This window comes from Camelus bactrianus, chromosome 32 (assembly GCF_048773025.1).
Source record: "Camelus bactrianus isolate YW-2024 breed Bactrian camel chromosome 32, ASM4877302v1, whole genome shotgun sequence".
Lineage (NCBI taxonomy): Eukaryota > Metazoa > Chordata > Mammalia > Artiodactyla > Camelidae > Camelus > Camelus bactrianus.
The window spans coordinates 11079925-11099322 of NC_133570.1; the positions used below are offsets into that span (position 1 = coordinate 11079925).

General features: G+C 46.0%; 1 protein-coding gene across 1 annotated transcript in view; it reads left to right on the forward strand.

Annotated features, from left to right (window-relative positions):
- The window catches only part of KSR2 (kinase suppressor of ras 2), a 356911-nt gene that overhangs the window by 77440 nt on the left and 260073 nt on the right, over window positions 1-19398 (forward strand). The window contains exons 2-3 of the mRNA XM_074356111.1: window positions 3447-3587; window positions 7690-7840. Of these exons, the coding sequence (XP_074212212.1) occupies window positions 3447-3587; window positions 7690-7840 (292 nt within the window). The remainder of the gene's footprint in view (window positions 1-3446; window positions 3588-7689; window positions 7841-19398) is intronic.

Genomic DNA, 19398 nt, shown 5'->3' on the forward strand with positions numbered 1-19398 from the left:
CAGGCCCTGCCCTTCACAGCCACGACGCCACCCCAGGCCTCCTCATCCTGAGCCGCCACACAGGTACAACCTATTCATATTCCAGAACCACTTCCACAGGGACCATCAGTGGGGACCTACTGGGAAACTTCTAATCTCCCAGGGGCCTAGAACTGGCCCCACAGTATCTCTGACGTATGCCTGCGATCACCCGTTGCTGGATCAAATGTTCTGTAATTGTCAATTAAATCCGGTGTTTTGGTGGAGTCGTTCAGTTCAAACTTTTAAGGAAACTCTGACAGATTAGCAGATGACCACCAAGCCGAGGGAACATGGACTTAAGTGAACACAAATGAATAAAATTATAATCTTTACAAAAATTGTATTGAAAAGTCACTAGACAGATAAATGACTATAATCCACAAGAAAAAGTAACAAATTTTGGGGAGAAAGGAGAATTTTATTTTGAAAGTTACCACATTATACTATTCAAAGCATCCAATTTTCAACAAACAATTACAAGGCATCCAAAGAAACCAGAAAGCATGGCTCATTCATAGTCAGAAAACAAATTAACAGAAAATTTTCCACATCTGAGAAAGCCCAGAAGTCGGAATTAATAGGAAAGTATCCTAAATTAAATGTCTTAAATACGTTCAACGTGCTGAAGAATATCATGGAAAAAGAAGTAAAGGAGACCAGAATAACACACATGAGATAGAGACTATTCAATAAAGGGATAGAAATCATAAAAAGGAACTCAAATGGAATTTTGGAGTTGAAAAGTACAGTAACTGAAATGGAAAATTCACTAGAGACTTTCAGTTGTGCATTTGATGAAGCAAGGAAGGAAATCAGCAGAACTTGAAGATGAGTCGATTGGAATTATCGAGTCTGATGAACAGAAAGTTACCATCTGTCACGATGGTACTGTCACAAAGATACTACATTATTAATGACTATATTCCCCATACTGTACATTTCACCCTGAGATTCATTTGTTTTGTCACTGGAAGTTCATACCAGTTAATCTCCATCACCCATTTCACTCATCCCCCAACACCGCTCCACTCCATCAACCCCAGTTTGTTCTTTGTATCTACAGCTCTGTTTCTGTTTTATGTTTTTTCATTTGTTTTGTTTTTTAGATTCCACATATAAGTGATATCATGCAGTATTTGTCTTTCTCTGTCTGACTTATTTCACTTCGCATCATCCCTTCAAGGTCCCTCCATATTGTCACAAATGGTAGGATTTCATTCTTTTTATCACTGGATAATATTACATTTTAGACCCTTTGTCTTTGGTTTTCAACAATTTGATTATAATATGTCTTAATGTGGATCTTCTTGAGTTTATATATTTATATTTGGGTTTTGTTGAACTTCTGGATGTGCAGACTCACACCTTTCACCAGATTATGGGAGTTTTCTGCCATTATTTTTTCAAATACTGTTTCTGTCTGTTGCTTTATCTCCTCTCTGCTGGGACTCCGATTATGCATATGTTGGTACACTTGGTGATTTCCCACCGGTCTCTTAGGCTTTATTCATTTTTCTTCATTCTCTTTTCTTTCTGCTCAAAGAATGATGGGGATGTGTCAAAGTATATTTATTTCTTTTGTGTGATTTTCCATACCTATATCAAGAAAACAGTTAAAACAAGTCATAAAACAAAAGACAGACATGAGCATTCAATAGATATCTCAGCTGAGGGCCCAGCTCTGAAATTTCAGTAGGTCAGACCCTATCCATTCAGAAATAAATTAAAGAAAAACCATATCATATTCTTTTTGACATTTTCTATTCTGAAACTCAAAATTGAGATTCCAAGTCAAAAGAGTTCTAGGTAGATTAGCTTAACATGATGATTGTGCTGTTAATTGCAATGGAACACAGGCTTATCAAGAAATGCAACTTTCTTTTTATTAGTGAGGTGAATAAAATTAATGTTCACTTAAAAACTAGTTTCCTGATTTCCTCCAATGGGATTCAGTCTCAGGCAGGCTCTCCCAGATGGCAGCAGGGACGACCGGGCAGCTCCTGGCTTATACGACAGTCCCCTGACAACTCCAGAGGACTGTCCTCTGAGTGCACTGCCATCATCCCCTGCTCCCAACTCTGTGGTCCTAGAATTCCAGGACTGTCTCCTTTTGTTTTTAAATTTTTTTGTGTGTGTGGGAGGTCATTAAGTCTATTTATTTATTTTTTATTATTATTATTTTTTTAATGGAGGTACTGGAGATTGAACCCAGGACCTCATGCATGCTAAGTATGCTCTCTACCATTTCTTCTTGATAAATATTGGTTAACAGGTGCTTTGAAATATCAAAGACATTATGTAACTAAGGATTTTATTTTTGTTTCATTATCTTCATTAAATCGATTTTAAATTACAAAGATGATAATATACTGTGGGTAACTATTGAAACAAAGCAAAACAATATAAAAAAAACCTTTTTTTTTTTTTTACCTCACTCCATCTCTAGAACCTCCCCGTCCCAAGTTAGCAAGGCTTAGGTGTGTCTTCCACACTTTTGTCTCTGCTCATGCACACACATTGCCTTTCTTTGGTTAATGTTGTTAGTTTTTACATAATGGGCAGTAAAAAAAAAAAAAAAAAAAAAAACCAAAAAATCTTCCCTTTCTCATGTCATGGCATCCCTCTAGAATCATTGATTCAGGTCCATCTGATTTTAAAAGTATTTGTTAATTTGTGCATACTTGCATGTGACTTGAGATTCAAATAGCACAAAAGGGTTTAAATAAAATGGTCCTCTCACCTCTGTTCCCCACCCTCCCTCTTCCCTTCCCTAGAAGATTAGGGACCCTTCCAGAGTGTGTCTGCATTTACAGAGACATACATGTAAACAGTTCCCACGTGAACGAGAGAGTATTTATTTTTATTTATCAGCGTATCTTGGAGACTGTTCTGTATTAGCACATAGCATGCGTCCTCGTTTTATTTTACAGCTGCACACAGTTCCCCTGTGTGTGTGTATCCGCATTTATGACGAGGTTCCTACTGATGGCCCCTCAGGGTGCTTGCAGTCTTTTGCGTTTGCAAACAGAAGTGTAGGAAATATCCTTTTACACAGTCATTTTGCACAGGATAGGGTATCTGTAAGATGCATTCCTAGAAGTGCAACTGTTAAGGTCAAAGGATATGTGCGGTGGAGATGTGGATGGATACAGCCCAAGCATCGCGCCCTCCCCTCAACTAAACTGGAACAACGCACACCTCCCTCCCTTCCCAGCAAAACACCAGAACCTGCCTGTTTGCCCACCTTCACCAACACGGTTGGGAACATGAGTGGAAACTGGGTCTCACAGCAGTTGAACTGGTCTTTAAAATATGGAGTTGGATGGAGTTGGGGTGGGGAGGGGGCACTGGGGAGATAACTTGCCTCTTGTCCCTGTGACAGTGCCCCTGAAATGTGTCCTCTGTTCTCATCTGTGTCTCCGCAGAGCAAGCTGGTGAAGTACTTCAGCCGGCAGCTGTCCTGCAAAAAGAAGGTGGCCCTGCAGGAACGCAACGCCGAGCTGGACGGCTTCCCCCAGCTCCGGCACTGGTTCCGGATCGTGGACGTGCGGAAGGAAGTCCTGGAGGTGACCGGAGGCCACTCCTGCCCCCATCCCTTACCGGCAGCAGCCAGCCCCTTGGGCCGAGGGTTTTGGTCTGTGCCTAGCACATAGTAGAACTTAATATGTGTTGGATGAAGGCATGGAGCATCTCAGATGCTGTCTGAATGGGGTCATTAGGAGTATGGTTCTAGAGTCAGGTAGAACCCCTTTTAGCTCCACCACTGAGGAACTCAGCCACTTGGGCCAAATCACTACCTCTTAGATCAGTGCTGTCCTTCAGAAGGTTCTGCTGTGAAGGAAATATTTCGTACCTGCCCTGTTTGATGGAGGAGCCACCAGCCACGGGGAGCTGTTGAGCACTTGAATTGGGGTTAGTGTGTGAGCCTGAAGAACTGAATTATTAATTGTATTTAATGTTAATTAATGTGGCCAGTCACCACCATATTGGGCCCCACAGTCGTAGGACATCAGTTTTCTCATCTGTTCAATGGGGATAATGATCGTCTCCTCTTCTTAAGTAGCTGGCATGATAAAATGAGATGATCTATATAAATGCTCAGCCCATAGTCTGGAACCTAATAGCACCCAGCAAATGCCAACTTAGTGATTATTGTTATCGGTGCTGCTGTTGCTGACAACTTTGGAAGTGACAGCTTTTCCAGTGACAGAGAGAAACCAGAACCCCTGTTGCCTTGTGTCCGTCCTCCAGGAATGGACCACATCCTTAAGTTCTCAAGGATGGTGAAGTTTCCTTACCCTCTGGGGTCTTGGGTCCCCAGTGTTATCAGTGACTGAGTGGAACCTTTCAGAATAAACTCAGCTCACGTTTGTTGAATCCTTGGTGTCAGGCATTGTCACAAGGGCTTTACAAGCAAGATCTCAGCTGTTCAGACCCTGACAACGACCTTTTGACTTATGACCGAGGCTCAGGGAAGGAGCGACTTGCCCTGCTAGGGAGTGGGCGGGGCTCGCAGGAAAACCCAGTTCGGATGGACTCCAGAGCATACGGTGGGGAGCACTGTGCTTTCTCCTCGTTTTCCTTTTGCTGGGGCCTCCCTGATCTGGGTAAGAGGGGTTGGCTGCCCCCCTTGCCCGCAGGACCAAGTGCCACTTTCTCAAGGCGCTCCCTGCTTCCTCCTTGAAGATTCTCTTCCACCTTTTGTCTTTTTTAGACCTTGTCCCCAGTGTGATCTTGCCTGAACCCACCACATCTAACAGCCCTGAGCTGGGGGCAAAGGACTGCTACGTTCGCTGATCCCACCCCCATCCACCACCGCATTTCGCACGTGCGCACCAGATGGTGTATGCTTACCGTTCCTTAATACCATTCCCAGGATGGCGATTTGGCGTGAATAGCCTTAAAGTAAAAGGTTCCATATAAATACAGACAGTACATTTAATTTGTATGGCTCCATACACTTTTCAGAGGCTTTCGAGACCATTTATTTATCAAGTGAGGCAAATGAAACAGAGACAAATCTTCCAGGCCAGTGGTTGAAAACCGGTGGCCCTCGGCTGTATCTGATGCACAGACGTTTTCTGTCTGGGCGATATAATGTTCAAAAAAAAAAAAAAAAGTTTTTGAGCAGGTACTTAAAAGTTGAAAGAGTGCGCATTAAAAACTCCAAATCTTCGGCTTCTCTTGAAAAATCGAAATTGCTAACCACATAGAAGTGAATTCCTGTCTGGTGTCAATGAACCAAATTCTGCTGCCTCTTTGGATCCCACAGGCTCCCTCTAGTTAGCAGCTTTGCTCATTTACGATTACCTGGACCGCAGGGGCCCAAGCCCTTTCTTTTACCATAGTCTATGGAAAATCCAAGGTGTGGATGAAGCTGCGGTTTCAGCTCCCTGTCTGCAGCTCACCCGTTTGTCCACCAGAGGTCCCCCTTCTGTGGAGGAACCAGAAGTGTGGAGAAAGCTCCCAAGTGAGACAGCCTGGATTCAAACTTACTGTGTGACCTTGGGCAGTGGTCTTACCTCTCTGAATTTCAGTGCCCTAATTGTGATACTGAACACAAGTTCGTGTGCCCGACCCACAGTGAGGCCAAAAAATACCGAAATGCTGGAGTTTAGAGCAGAGAAAGTTTTATTGCTGGACCAAGCAAAGACAATGAATAGCTTGTGCCCCCAAAACCTCGAACTCCCTGAACGGTTTCAGCTGAGCATTTTTAAAGGGTCATCCCAGGGTCTGTGATCAGCTGTGCACCATTCTCTGATTGGTTGACGGTGATCAATCCTTAGGTGCCAGAAAGTCTGGTGGCCACGTGCTTGTGATCATCAGGTAATTAATTGCTTCCATTTGGTGGTGGCTTTTCAGTGTGATCTTGCCTGAAGCCACCACATCTAACAGCTGGGGACAAAGGACCACCACGTTCCCTCATCCCACCCCCATCCACCACTGCATTTCACATCTGAAAAACTCAGGAAATATACAAAAGATACTATTATCTGGGTACTTCAGAGAGGAGCTAAAGCAGAGGGTATAGGGAGGGGTCTGTCCCGGGAAGGCCCCGTAGGGTCCTGCTCGGTTACAGTTACAGACTGATGATGTTGGTCAAAGTACCTGCTTTATGTGGTCTTTGTGACCTTAAGAGAAAATCCATGAAGAGCACTTAAAACACTGCTCCATCCCTTTCACTTACTATTATTATAATAATTAAATCAATCAGAGTACATCTCCTCTTTGGGGCCAAGCTTTTCCATTTTTTTCTGTCATTATTCCTTTTGTGATTTTTGTGTGTGTGAGTGTGTATATGATGATGAAGTTCAATGTAGATTATTTTTGGTGGGAGGGTGTAAATTATAGGATTAAAATGCACAAGAGAATCCTGCAGCAAAGAGGAGAATTATTTTCTGTTGTGACTCATCCCTTCTAAATGTCATTTTTTACTTTCGGATCCTGGTCTATCTTTCTTAAAGTGGGGCTTCCCTGCAACGTATCCGTGTTTGAGGAAGCCTCCAAGTGACTCATTATCGTTCTCTCTCTGCCCTCTGACTTAGCGAGCTGGAAAGGCACTGACTGGGTTTTAGCTTTCCCCCTGCATCTTTTTTTTAAGGGCTGAACGGGATGGTGTTGGATTTTGTTGTAATACTCAGATATGGCCACAAGAGGACAGAAGTATTCCACAATATTGCCTTGGAATCTCTATCCTTAGAGATCTAAAAATTTTATTTAAGCCGCAGTCATAATCATAATACATGTAAAACCATTAGATACTATTAAGTGCTATAAAGTGAAGGATCTTTTTTGTAGATTCATAATATAGAAGTATGACACATTTTAAGGTGTATCCATATTATGTGTATAGGGACACACTGTTTTGGGGAAGAGGGGTGGTTGCTGGCGGTGGTGACGACATCCCTGACCAACACATTCATAGCTGGGAATCCTACCTTTTCTGTTCCCAGCCCATCTCTTCAAAGATCTCTTTGCCCATTCCGTGCTAGATTTGTCTTAGATTGCAAAGTCGTGCCCCCTGAGAGCTCAGACACAAATCCAGTTTCACTTACAGCACTGAGCCACTTATACAGGGTTCCCGCCCCTTTCCCTTTAGGGTCCCTAACTCCCCAGTTTGAACCCCAAAAAGTGTGGCTGGGAAAGGGAGAAGCAGGGAATGGAGAACAGCCATCAGGAGACACGGGCTGTCCAGTTTGCTCTGTTCTGAGTTCACCCTCGATCTGGGACAAGTCACTGCAGTGCAAGCCAGGCAGGACTCACGGAGGGCCCTCCAAGAAGAGTAACTTGAAGCCCGGCCCATGAGGCGTTCAGAAGCTGCATGGGGAATCAGACGGGTAATTAGTTAGCTACCACCGTTTACAGACTGTGTGCTAGGCATCCGTGCTACCTTACAAAGTATGTGCGCTTAAGATTCCCATTTTCCTGGTGAGTAAAGCGAGGCTCAGAGAGGTTACGTAGTTTTCTCGGGGTCACCTAGCTAATGAGTGGCAAAGCTGACATTCAAACCCAGACCTGTCTGACCCCAGAGTCAAGAGACCCAACCATTATGTCAAGCCGCCATCCACACAGAGCCGGGTGTTCCGCTAGGCACCACTAGGGGGCAGCACGGAAGCCTCCCCTTCGGGCGCTAGCGGTCGGTTTACCGTCCTCTCCTCCCTCTGCTAGGAAATCACCCCCGGCCAGCTGAGTCTGGAGGATCTCTTGGAGATGACGGATGAGCAGGTGTGTGAGACCGTGGAAAAATACGGGGCCAACCGAGAGGAGTGTGCTCGCCTCAATGCCTCCCTCTCCTGCCTCCGGAACGTCCACATGTCGGGTGAGTAGGCTCGACATGTCCACATGTCGGGTGCGCAAGTGGATGGAGACTGGTCCCCAGCGCCTGCCGCCCTTCCTCCGGGTTCCTGTGCGGTACACGCCTCTGACGAGCGGAGGAAAGAGGGGCCTGGGTCCGGAGCCAGAAGTGGTCAGGGCAGCTCCTGGGCACTCTTGCCCGAGGGCAACCTGAGGTTGTAGGGCATTTGGTTCTGCATGATTAGGGTCCAGATATGGAAATGTTGGGTGTGTGTGAAAGAGTCTTTTTACCTTAGACATTGTGCCTTTGTATTTTGGCTCAGCATCTAACTTTTGGTTTTTAACATAAATGATATACATTCATTGTGAAATAACTTAGAAAATAGATGAACAAAAATAAAATAACTACCCCAAGCCCCACCCTCTACTGTTATCAATTTGGTGTAAGTTTTAGAATAATTCTTCTTGACAAATGGGTATGTATATAATTTCCTTAAACAATAAACAATAAAATGAGGATTATCCATACTTAGTATTTTGAAAACTACTTTTTTCACCTAACAAAATACCCTCTGGCCTGTTTTATCATTTTGGAGTACGAATATATTGTCATCTTTCTTTGATATTTCCCATTAATTGCTCAAACCCCTGTTTGCCTTGATTAGCCGGACACCAAACATCATCCTGATCGAGGCTTCCTGCTTCCCCCCAGCCCCATAATTTTCCCGCGATTTCTGGGGCCTTTTCAGTCCTAAGAGATCAGCTCTGCAAACACCAGGCAAGAGAAAGCGTTATTGGTCCACCTGAACGGTTGTTTCAGTTCCCACCACAAGGTGGCACTGTGGAACGCTAGTCGGGCTCAGTCAGGTGGCTGTTTCTCCATAGACGCCCTAGAGGAATTCTGCGTGGAATGTTCAACAAGTATTGATGGAGTGACCATATGTACCCGTAGGACTGGGGACACAGAAGTGTACAAAAGAGAACATATTTGAAACAGGGCATTGGCCTAGAGTCCGCTTTTATATTCTTTCTTGCTAGCAGATTCTAATGATGGCTAAAATGATCATCAAAAGGGAACCCGCGTCGGGGGCTGTTCTGTCATTAAAGGATGTTTGATAGCATTCCTGCTTCTGCCCAGTAGATACCAGTGAACGTCCCAACCCCCCCAGTCCCGGTCATGACAAACAAAATGTCTCCAGATATTTCTAAATGTTCTCAGAGAGGGTGCAGAATTACCCCCGGTTGACTTGCTGTAAAGGTCATGTTATTCTTGCTAGCAAATGCTCCTGACTCATCTATTATTTGCATAGTCAAGAAGGTCCTCTCAATCACTCAAAACAAATAAAAACCTGCTTCAAGGTGACTTCTCTCTACCTATGGTGAGAAGCAGCTGGAAGTTTTCTCTCTCAAAAATTGCACTGAATGACAGTGATAACACTGTCTCCTTTGTCAATAAATGTATTTCCTCCTCGTTTTCAATGCCTGAATACTGCCACCATGGATTCCCCCAGTCTCCTACTTCTAGAAATTTAGGTTGTATCCACTTGTTTCCTATTATAAGCACTGCTGCAGGGAACAGCTTTGAGTGTTAACCTTGGGTACGTCCATGGTGATCCTTGTAGTGCGAATTCGTAGGATTGGAGTTCCCGCAGCGAAGGGTTTACATTTCTGTATTTTAAGACTTCTGGTGAACGGTACTGTAGCACTTTCCAAAAAGTTTGTACTAACTGATGCCTCTCCCCCTCCTCGACCCCACCCCGGCCCTTGCAGTGCATGACGAGCACTTGAGGTGAGGTTTTTAATCGCCTTTCAGAGTTCCTGCCTTCTCTGCAGAGCTGTGCTGCTGAGTTTGGAAAGGTCCTTATAAAAGAGCCGGACCCCAGATGTTTGTGTCCCCCGTCCGTGGGCTGAGCCGTCACCCTCTGTGACACCCTGGGCTGGCTGAGACCTTGAGAGGGTCTCTAATTTGGTGTTTTGCAAACTTATTTGATCAAGCCGCCTAGTGACAAATGTGATCTACTTCGCAACGCTGTACACATGCGTGCACGCACACGTGTGTGCGCATTCACATAGGCAGCTGAAAGGAGTTTCATGAAACAACACTCGTTCTTCCTGATATTTCACACCTTCTTTTCCATTTTATTCTATGTCCTTTACCAGATGCTGGTAATGACCCACCCCCCTCAGGTCACCCCTCACTTTTGGGCTGTGAGCCATGGTTTGCAAAAAACCCTGATCTAATTGATCTTCCACCCCTTCCCAGGCCCCTGAGATTCCTTCAACAGTGTCTTCCCTCTGATGCCACCCTTAGAGCCACCGAGATCTTGAAAGCAGTGGCCAAGGGCAGCCTTGTGTCCAAGTTCCTATAGCACTCAGCGCCGAGGTCAGCACGGAGAGAGCCTCAGCTTAGTAAAGACTGTCCACTCAGCTCCGAGTCTCCTTAATACCATATGTCTGTCTGCCCTTCCTCCGTGTAGTGGTGCCACTTTTTACATTTTCATTTTAATTTAAACCTTTTTTAGGGAGTGATTTTTTTTTAAATGGATGTCTCTCTCCCTGACTAGACAAAGCTGCAAGAGGGCAGGGATCATACCCATTTTTATTCACCATTTTTTGCCCAGCTCCACATCTAGCCCATGAGAGAGCCTCAGTAAATATTTCTGAGTCAATACATCTTCCCGGTCATGGATCCTGTGAAAACTCACCAGCAGCTTAATGTACATAGTCTTTCTCATGGCTTGCAAAGTACCTCGGGCTTTGACTCCCTTATGGAACCCCGCTGATCACCGCCGCCCCCCACCTCCCGCCCCACAAGCCCTAAATATCCAATAAATCTATTTACTTAGGGCTTCCTAGATCAGCCATGGTTTTTGCATCTTGGTCCCCACCCCTCTGCTTAGAATTCCCTTCCCCTTTCTCCTCCTGGTGAATCCCTGCTCATCCTCGGGTCCAACTCCTGCCTCCAAATCTCTGCACTTTGTTAAATGAATGAGTGGTTGGTTCTACCACTGACTGACCATGGCTTGCAGTGATTGTCCGTTTCCTTGTCTCCCTCCCTTGTCTGACTGTGACCTCCCTGAGGCAGGCGTGGTGTCCCACTCTTCACCCCTCTACTCCCAGCACCTGGCTCAGGTGTGTTTGTTGAAGGTCGTTCGGGAAGGCTGCCCGATGTGCTTGCCACTGATGTCCACCAGAGGGAAGCAGTGAGCCATCTCAACCGAGCCTTGCTTCAAATTCTCTTCACTCCAACATTATCATTGGTTCCTTGAAGCTTCAAACTATCTTGGGAGCTGGATAGTTCTTGTCATTTCCTGCCCTTTATCTTCACCAAAAATATTACCTCGAATTAGGGGAAAAAACTAGTGTCTTTCCCACCAGACTCTTGTTGCTTGACGATCACACCATATCCATCTTGGTCGCCCCAGCTGTCAGCCGGAAAGCTGGGGTCTCCGACAGGGACGACATCAGATATTTAAAACTCAGGTGTGTAGTGGGGACTAAAGGCGTGTTTGTTAAGTACTGAAGGGATACAAGTTGTATTGAGAAGCTCGTATGGGAACCAAGCATGTGGAGACAAGGACGTTTATGTCTGGCCAAGAATGGCTGTCGCCTCTGTTGATGTCCCTCTCTTTCGTGGAGGATAGGGGCAGCTTGATTTTAGAGTTGTTAACTCTAACTGTAGTTTTCTCCTTGGGTTTTGGGGACGTCTTTATTCCCAGTGCCCAAGGGACCCCAAAGGCAGGAAAGCTTAACCCTTTCCTCTTTCCTCACAGCTTCTTGATAAGCCTTAGCCAGAAACCAAAGAATACTCATCATTCCTTTTGACAAACTCAAGGGACTCCGAAGCCAGGATATCTTAACCTTTCCTTATCATATGAGCGGTGGCCTGAAACCAAGAAACACTCATTCACTTATTTAACAAGATGTATCAAACGCCCACAGTATGCCAGACACTGTTCTGATCTCTGAACATGCATGCCTAGATGTCTGTCCTCATGGAGTTTGCATTCTAGTCGGGAGACAGACAATAAATTATAATCATAATAAGCACTTACATTATAGTGTGTTTGAATAAGGGCTGTGGAGGAAATAAAAATTTGAGCAGGTGAAGGGGGTCGTCCGTGTCCTCTGGGAATGGGGGACAGGTTGTCCTATTAGGAAGAGCGGTCAGGCCTCCATTCTCTTCACTGTTTTCCTTTTCGCTTTTGCCTTCTCAGTCCTCCATCGTCTGCTCAGAGCATGGAATCTGGCACCAGACAAACCCAGGCTGCAGTTCTGGGTCTGCTGCCTGTCAGCTGTGTGGTTTTGAGCTACGTGTCTCGTGATTCTGAGCTTAGTTTCCTAAGCAGTAGGATGGCGCTGATGGTCATTTCCACCCTGCTGGTTGTGGGGTGGATTAGATGAGATGATGCAGGCAAAGCACAGTCCTGACCTGGATTAGTGCATAGTAACTCTTGTTACCAGTTCTGTTGAAATTATCATCATCAGCAGCAGAAGTACTCTCCCCCCATCCTATAGTCACCATCATCACCATTCCTACTCCAGTTGCCCCCACCATCAGCACCACCACCATCTCCATCACCACTATCACCATCCACCATCACCACCATCATCACCATCACTGCCATCTCCATCACCACCATCACCATCACCCCATTATCTCCATCATTATCACCACTATCACCATCAACCATCTCCATCATCTCCATCACCACCATCATCATCAGCACTATCACCATCAACCATCTCCATCATCTCCATCACCACCATCATCATCAGCACTATCACCATCATCACCAAAACCGCCATCATCTCCATCATCATCACCATTATCACCATCAACCATCTCCATCATCTCCACCACCACCATCACCATCCTCATCACCATTATCACCATCACCAGACCCTCTAGACTTTCTCTGCCTCCAACTCACTGTTCTCCATCCTCCTCTTTTTTTTCCCTCCAAAGGGCCCTTGGGCTTCAGTTTTCTAATTTTACTAATTATTTATTTCTCTTTGATTTCCCTTCCCTCTGAACCATGGTCTCCCTCAACATTGCTGCATCTTTAGAACCTGTTTCCCACTCTATGTCTGGCTTGATTGTTCTCTAGTGGTGGCCCACCTTTCCCTGGCCAAAAAGAATAAACGCAGAGCCCTAAGCAATTTTTCCATGGCACCACTTCCAACCCCATCTGAGGTTGTCCTAGGGTGAAATTGATTTGGCTTCTGGAAAAGTGTGCTCTTGCCAGTCCCCCTCCCCACTCCTTGCCCCATCCTGCCCAGGACTGGAGACCTCAGGTATGAAGACGCAGGCTCCCTTCCTGAGCTTTCCTCTCCTGGGTCACAGCTGCCTTATCAGAGGAGAGCCTGGAGGGCGCCCAGCTCAGATATCAGACTGCTGTTAACTATGGCTTTCTTTCTCTTTCTTGATGTTTCCTCTTTCTCCCTTCTCTGTTTCTGAGCTTTTTGATTATTTTCAGCCTAATAATGTGTGGCCATTTGTATCTTCACTTTCCCAAGGAAAAAACCCAGGTTCAAGATAATGGAAGTCTTGGCTTCCCTCCCTCGCTCCCTGCCTCCCTCCCTCTCTCTCACACCCTCGCCCCCCACCATGTGCATCAAGTGCTCACTGCGCATCTGGCACTGTGCTGGGTTCCACCGTCTGAGGACTTTCTTGGGGCTTCAGGGAGGAGCTGAGACCGAAAGTAGAAGGAGGAGTTCTCCTAATGACTCGGGGTGCCAGGAGCACATGGAAGCACACTGCTTCCACAGGGGGGCGTGAGCACCCCAGGCACGGCGAGGCCGCTGTGGCTGCGCCACAGGTAATGCTGGGCGGGGTGGCGGGAGCTTGTGTTAGACCAGGGGTGCGTGTGTGTGCAGGGCCAGCCCCCACAGTGGACCAAGGCACGGAGCTTGCGTGGCAGGATTTTGAGCAGCTAATGCCCAGATCGCTTGTCCAGTTTTCAAACACACATTCTGGCTGCAGGGCAGGTGGGTGGCTCAGAGTGAGATGCTGGAGGGGCAAGAGGAGGCCAGGGTGCCTTTGGCAGAAGGACCCCAGGAGCTTGCTTTGTTGCGCCCCCTCCAGCTCCTCCTCCTGAGGGTCTGGGGTTGGTGGGGGCGGGGGTGGGGGAACTGGCAGCCAGGAGGAAAACAGGATGCAAAGTGGCCCCAAAATAGGACAGCCTCAGATGCTCTCCGGCTTCTTCGCAGTTTGGGCGTTGAGTGAAGCCCACCAGAACCACGCCTTCCACTATAGCCTTCCTCCCACTAGAACAAAGAGTAAGAGCGGTCCTGATTGCTCCATTGTTCCTGTAGCTTCTGGCTCTGGGAGGGCTGGGCCCGGGGGCGGAGGGAGAGCCGCCCCTCCCATAGCTCGCAGTGTGTGATGTGTTCCAGCTCCGATGTCCTCATTCGTTCTCCAACTGTCCTGTTCTGTGGGTTCTCAGGAACCCCTTCCACAGTGTGGCCCCGTGTTAGGACTGTCAATTGCAGGTGACAGAAACCTAAGGCAATCGCACTTAGGCGTACACGGCTCATTCATTCACTCTATCAGTACTGATTGAACTTCCTTTGTTTCAGTCACTGTAGGGACGAGGGGCGCAGGGGTGGGCAGGGTCAGCCAGCTCCCACGGACCTGGTGTTCTAGATCTGAGCTGCCCAGCACGGCAGACACTAGACTCATGTGGTGAATTAAACGCGTAGTCATTAGAATGAAACATAATTAAAATTGTACTTTTCCCGTTGTGTTGGCCACACTTCGAGCGATCCACAGCCCCCTGTGTCTAGTGGCTACCCTACTGGAACAGCACAGTTAGGGCATTTCCATCATCACAGAGAAGTCTGTTGGATGGTGCTGCTCTCAAATATATTGAGAGGAACAATAAATAAGAGAAATAACAAATGGTGACTGCTTGTTTTTCTCAGAGAATTAAGATAGAATGACACGATAGTAACTTGGTGACCAGCTTTGACAGGGTGGCCACAGAGGGTAGTCAGTTAGGGCTCCACCAGAGAAGCAGAACCAGTAGAATAAACATATTAAGAGATTCATTGCAAGGATTTGGCTTATGGGATTGTGGTGACCGGCGGGACAGGTCTGAAATCTGTGGGGCAGGCCATCAGGAAGGGCTGGCTGGAATTGTTGAGCATGAACTGAAGTTGCTGTCCGTGGGCAGAATTTCTTTTTCTTTAGGGAAGCCTTAGTTCTGCTCTTAATGTGCTCCAAGGGATTTACTCAGGCCCATCCAAATTGTTGAGGATAATCCCAACTGGTTATGGACTTCAATCACATCTACAAAAACCTTCATGGCAGGTATATAAATTAATGTTTGACTGAATAACTGGGGATTATGGTTTAGCCAAGTTGACACATTGAACTGACCATGGCAATGGACCCCTCTGGGGAGGTGACATTTAAGCTAAGACTTCAATGACAAGAAGATACCAGATGTGAGAAGACTGGAGGAAGGACATTTTGAGCAGAAGAAATGGGTCCTCAGATCGCTAGAGCACTTTTGAAAAGCAGAAAAAGACACACGTGGAGGAACCATAGGGCGTGTTCTGGTGACCCACTGCTACGTAACCATCTACTCCACAATTTAGTGGCTTAAAGCAACACCCGCATTATAATCTCTCATGATTCCTTGGTTTGGCTGGGTTCAGCTGGGTGGTTCTTCGGCTGCGTGTGTTATGGGCTTGACTGGGCTGGAACATTCAAGATGGTGCACGTGCCTGGATGGCAGCTGACACTGGTTGTTAGATGGAAGTTCAACCTGGGCTGTTCAGGGGGCACCCACATGTATGTGGCTTGGGCTTCTTACAACAGGAGTGAGCATTCCAAGAGGGGGAAGTGAGGCTGCTGGTAGCCTGAGAAGCTAGTCCTGGAACAGGTACAGAATTGCTTCTGCTGGTAACTGTATCAGTGAGACGACAGTCAGGGAGCAGAACCACTATGAATGTAATGGATAAAAGAGTTTATTAAAGGAGTATAGATTTTATACAACTGTAGGAGGAGCTGGAGAAGTAAACAGTCAAAAGGAGAAACTGGAGGTTCAGAGAAAGGTCTTCAACCTGCCCTGATAAAGGGAACCAGCCTGGATGGTTGGGGCAGAGCCCTTCTCCTGTGTGTCCTGGGGGAAGGATGGCCGTGGCCAAATTTCCCCTCTAGGTGGAATCCCCAGAGCTGGAGAGTGGGGCACTGTGCTCAGCTGGGTGTGGCTGGGAAGGTCAGAAGTCCCTTGATCAAGCTATTGTTTAGGGAAGGGCAAAAAAAAAAAAAAAAAAAAAAAGGCATTGTTTGGACCACAATTTTCATGTTACTTACTATCTTAAAAATAGATCCCTAGGGGAAAAAAAAAGTCTGGAAGGAAATACACTTGGATATTTAGCATAGGGTGATTTTTATTTCTCTTTTGCTTATCTGCATGTCCTATCTTCCTGAGCAAGGAACAAGCGTTTGTGTAATTTTTTTAAATTTCAGAGTTATTTATTTTTTTGGTTGAAGTATAGTTTACAACGTTGTGTCAGTTTCTGGTGTACAGCATAATGTTTCAGTCATGCATATACATACACATATTCCTTTTCATATTCTTTTTAATTTTCATTCTAGGTTACTACAAGATACTGAGTATAGCTCCTTGTGCTATACAGTATGGACTAGTTTATCGGTTGTGTAATTTAAATGAAAAAAAATTTGAAGGGAGAAAAATCCTCCTCGAACCCAGTTTATTTACTGTTTTCTGTACCCCTTCTGTTATTTCAATGATTTCCTCTTTGATTAAACCCCCTCTTTGCACCTGCTCAAAAGGGCAAACTTCCTGCTGCATCTTCCTGAAGAAAAATTTCCTGTGGCTTAGACAATTCTTGGTGATACCCCAAGACACGACTTAGAGGTCACCACTGCCTGGATTGCCCCGCTCCAATCTTGTGTTATTCATCCTGCAGTTCTCTTGTAGTTGTTTTGACATATAGATCTCCCATATCAGATTAGAAATTCCCGGATAGCAGGAGCCATCATAAAAATAACAAAAATAACAAAAATAAATGATTAAAAGGATACTCTGTAGCAGGTACTGTTCTAAGCTGATTTTAAGAGTAACTTCATTTAATCTTCAGAACTTGCCCGTGAGATAGGGACTATTGTAGTCCCTAGTTTCCAGATAAGAGAACTAAGGTTCAGGGAGGTAAACCTGGTGGCCCAAGGTCACGTGCAGTGAATTGCAGGGCATCAGGGCTTCAGTTTGGGCTGACCACAGGATCTTTTTTGGGGTTTGTTTCTTATAAAGTACTTAGCACCGTAGCAAAAGTATCACTGAAGGAATTAACGAATAAATGGACAGTCATAATTTAATCAAGAAGTGATGCCCTTGGAAGGGAAGGTTGTAGCCTTTCTAGATTTGCCCTGGGAAAGAGAAGTGGGAGAAAGACAGTTTCTGTCTGTATCTGATGGGCTTGTGTGGCAAAGATAACAGACCTGGAGAGAGAATTCTCTCTAAATCAGGAGTTGGCAAAGTATAGCCCACCGGCCAAATTCAGCCCACTGCCTGCTTTTGAAAATAAAGTGTGATTGGAATACCAGCACACCACTTTGTTTACATTGTGAAATACAATCCACATTTTATGGCAAGATAAGAAAAATTTAAACATAGAAAAAATTTCTCTGCCCTTTGGCCTCCTCTCTGCCCGCACTGTGCATCATGTATCTTGCGTTGTGCATTAACCAACCTTCCCCATCAACAGAAGTACCTGCTCAGCATAAAAACAACAACCTCCTAGCATCAACAAGACAGCTCCTTAAAGACAACATTCCTTCTTGATCTCGTAAGCAGTCCCGATGGCGCTTAGATCTGGATTGTGTAGACTGTCAATAATATGTCATTTAATGTACAGCCCTCTGTTTCAAAAAACTTTAACTGCCCTGGCTTCTGACAGGTGGAGCAGTTCTCGGAGCTTTCTGAGATGCCATTCCTGGGTTATAATCCTCAACTTGGCTTGAATAACATTTTACATTTCTTTCTTAGATGGATTAATTTTTTGTTGACAACATATTGTATGGTCTGTGGCTGTTTTCACACAGCAGCAGTGGAGTGGAGACCCCATGACCCAGAAAGCCTAAAATATTTACTATCTGACTTTTTACAGAAAAACTTTGCTAGCCCTTGTTGTCGAAGACTGAGCCAGAAATATAGTTAGCTAAAACAAATATACATAAGCTCTAAAGCTGGAGAGATATCAGTCTGATGTCAAGAAGAACTTCCTTTGGGAGGAGGGAAATAAGCATGATGAGGCTGCGGGACATTGATGGTGGAGAACTCTCTGACGAGGATGAACCACTGTTTGCACGGTGGTACAGCATTCCGTGGAGCTGCCCTTTATCCAGCATGTATTCTGCTGAATGTGCAGGGGAAGGAAGAAAGGGCAGGAAGGATGGACACACCCAGAGAGGTTAAGTAACCTGCTCAGGGTCACACAGCTGGTACAGGGTAGAGCCTGCTCTCAAACCCATACCCATCTCACTTAAAACATATGCTTTCATTGCACAGTATCCTATGTGCTGACTTTTCTTGTCTGTCTTTGGGAGCTGGGGATCACATCTCATCATCTGTCAAGTGCTGTCTAGATCATGGTCCCCAGAGGGTCACTCTTATTTGGGGGGGGGTGTCTGTGGTTCTTTTTGGGCAAATGTGTTGCACCATCCTGATAGGATTTTGAATGTGGAGGTGCCTCACACTCCAGATCTCCTGGCCGCCTTCACTCGACACCTAGAAAAGGAAACCCGAAGTGCCCCCCCACCCTCACCCCGAGACCCAGACCTGTATAGATGCTTCCCATCCCGCGCGGCAGCCCTGTCCTTGGGAACAGAGCTCAGTTTAGCTGCATCATCTGATCATCTTCTTTCTTTAGCGCTTTTGTTTTTCCCTTCTCCGTCTGGTACTTTGTGGAGGAGAAATGACGCGGACAAGCCTTGTAATCGGATATCGGGATGAGGACGCCCTCGGTGACTGGGCTGACAGATTGTTTTTCAAGCTCTAGCTTCTGAAGATATTCTGCCTTCGCTGTCATGGAAGGCAGAGGAACTGAGTGGCAGGGCTGTGTTTTTGCTTCAAACCCTAGGCTTCTTGCTTGAAAGAGTTGGGGTCAGATAGCTGGTAGGCTGCAAACACTTCGATGCTTTTTCCTCTCCGTATTTATTGCCTGAGATACTATCCGGCGGGGGCCACTTTGTGATGATTCTTGACGGCCACCAGGGGGCGCTGCCTGATAAGCTTCCTTTAGTTGAGACACCGAAGAACTTGCTCCAGTGCCAGGGAAGAAAGATCTACATCAAGGTGCGAACTGGAAGGAACCTCGGTCTACTCATCTTAGCTTTCAGATAGGGAAAAGCTGAGTTCCTGAGAGGAGAAAAGCTTGACTCATGTCAGGCAGGGAACAAGTGAGGGCTCAATTCTGTGTTTTAGACAGAGCACCTGGATAGGCTGAGAAACGGTGGTCTCTTTCCCTGGCTGGCCTTGTGTGAGTTGCACAGCATGCGAGCAGCCTCCTGGGTCCAGCCTGCCTCCAGTGTGCTCAGCCGCCCGGGGG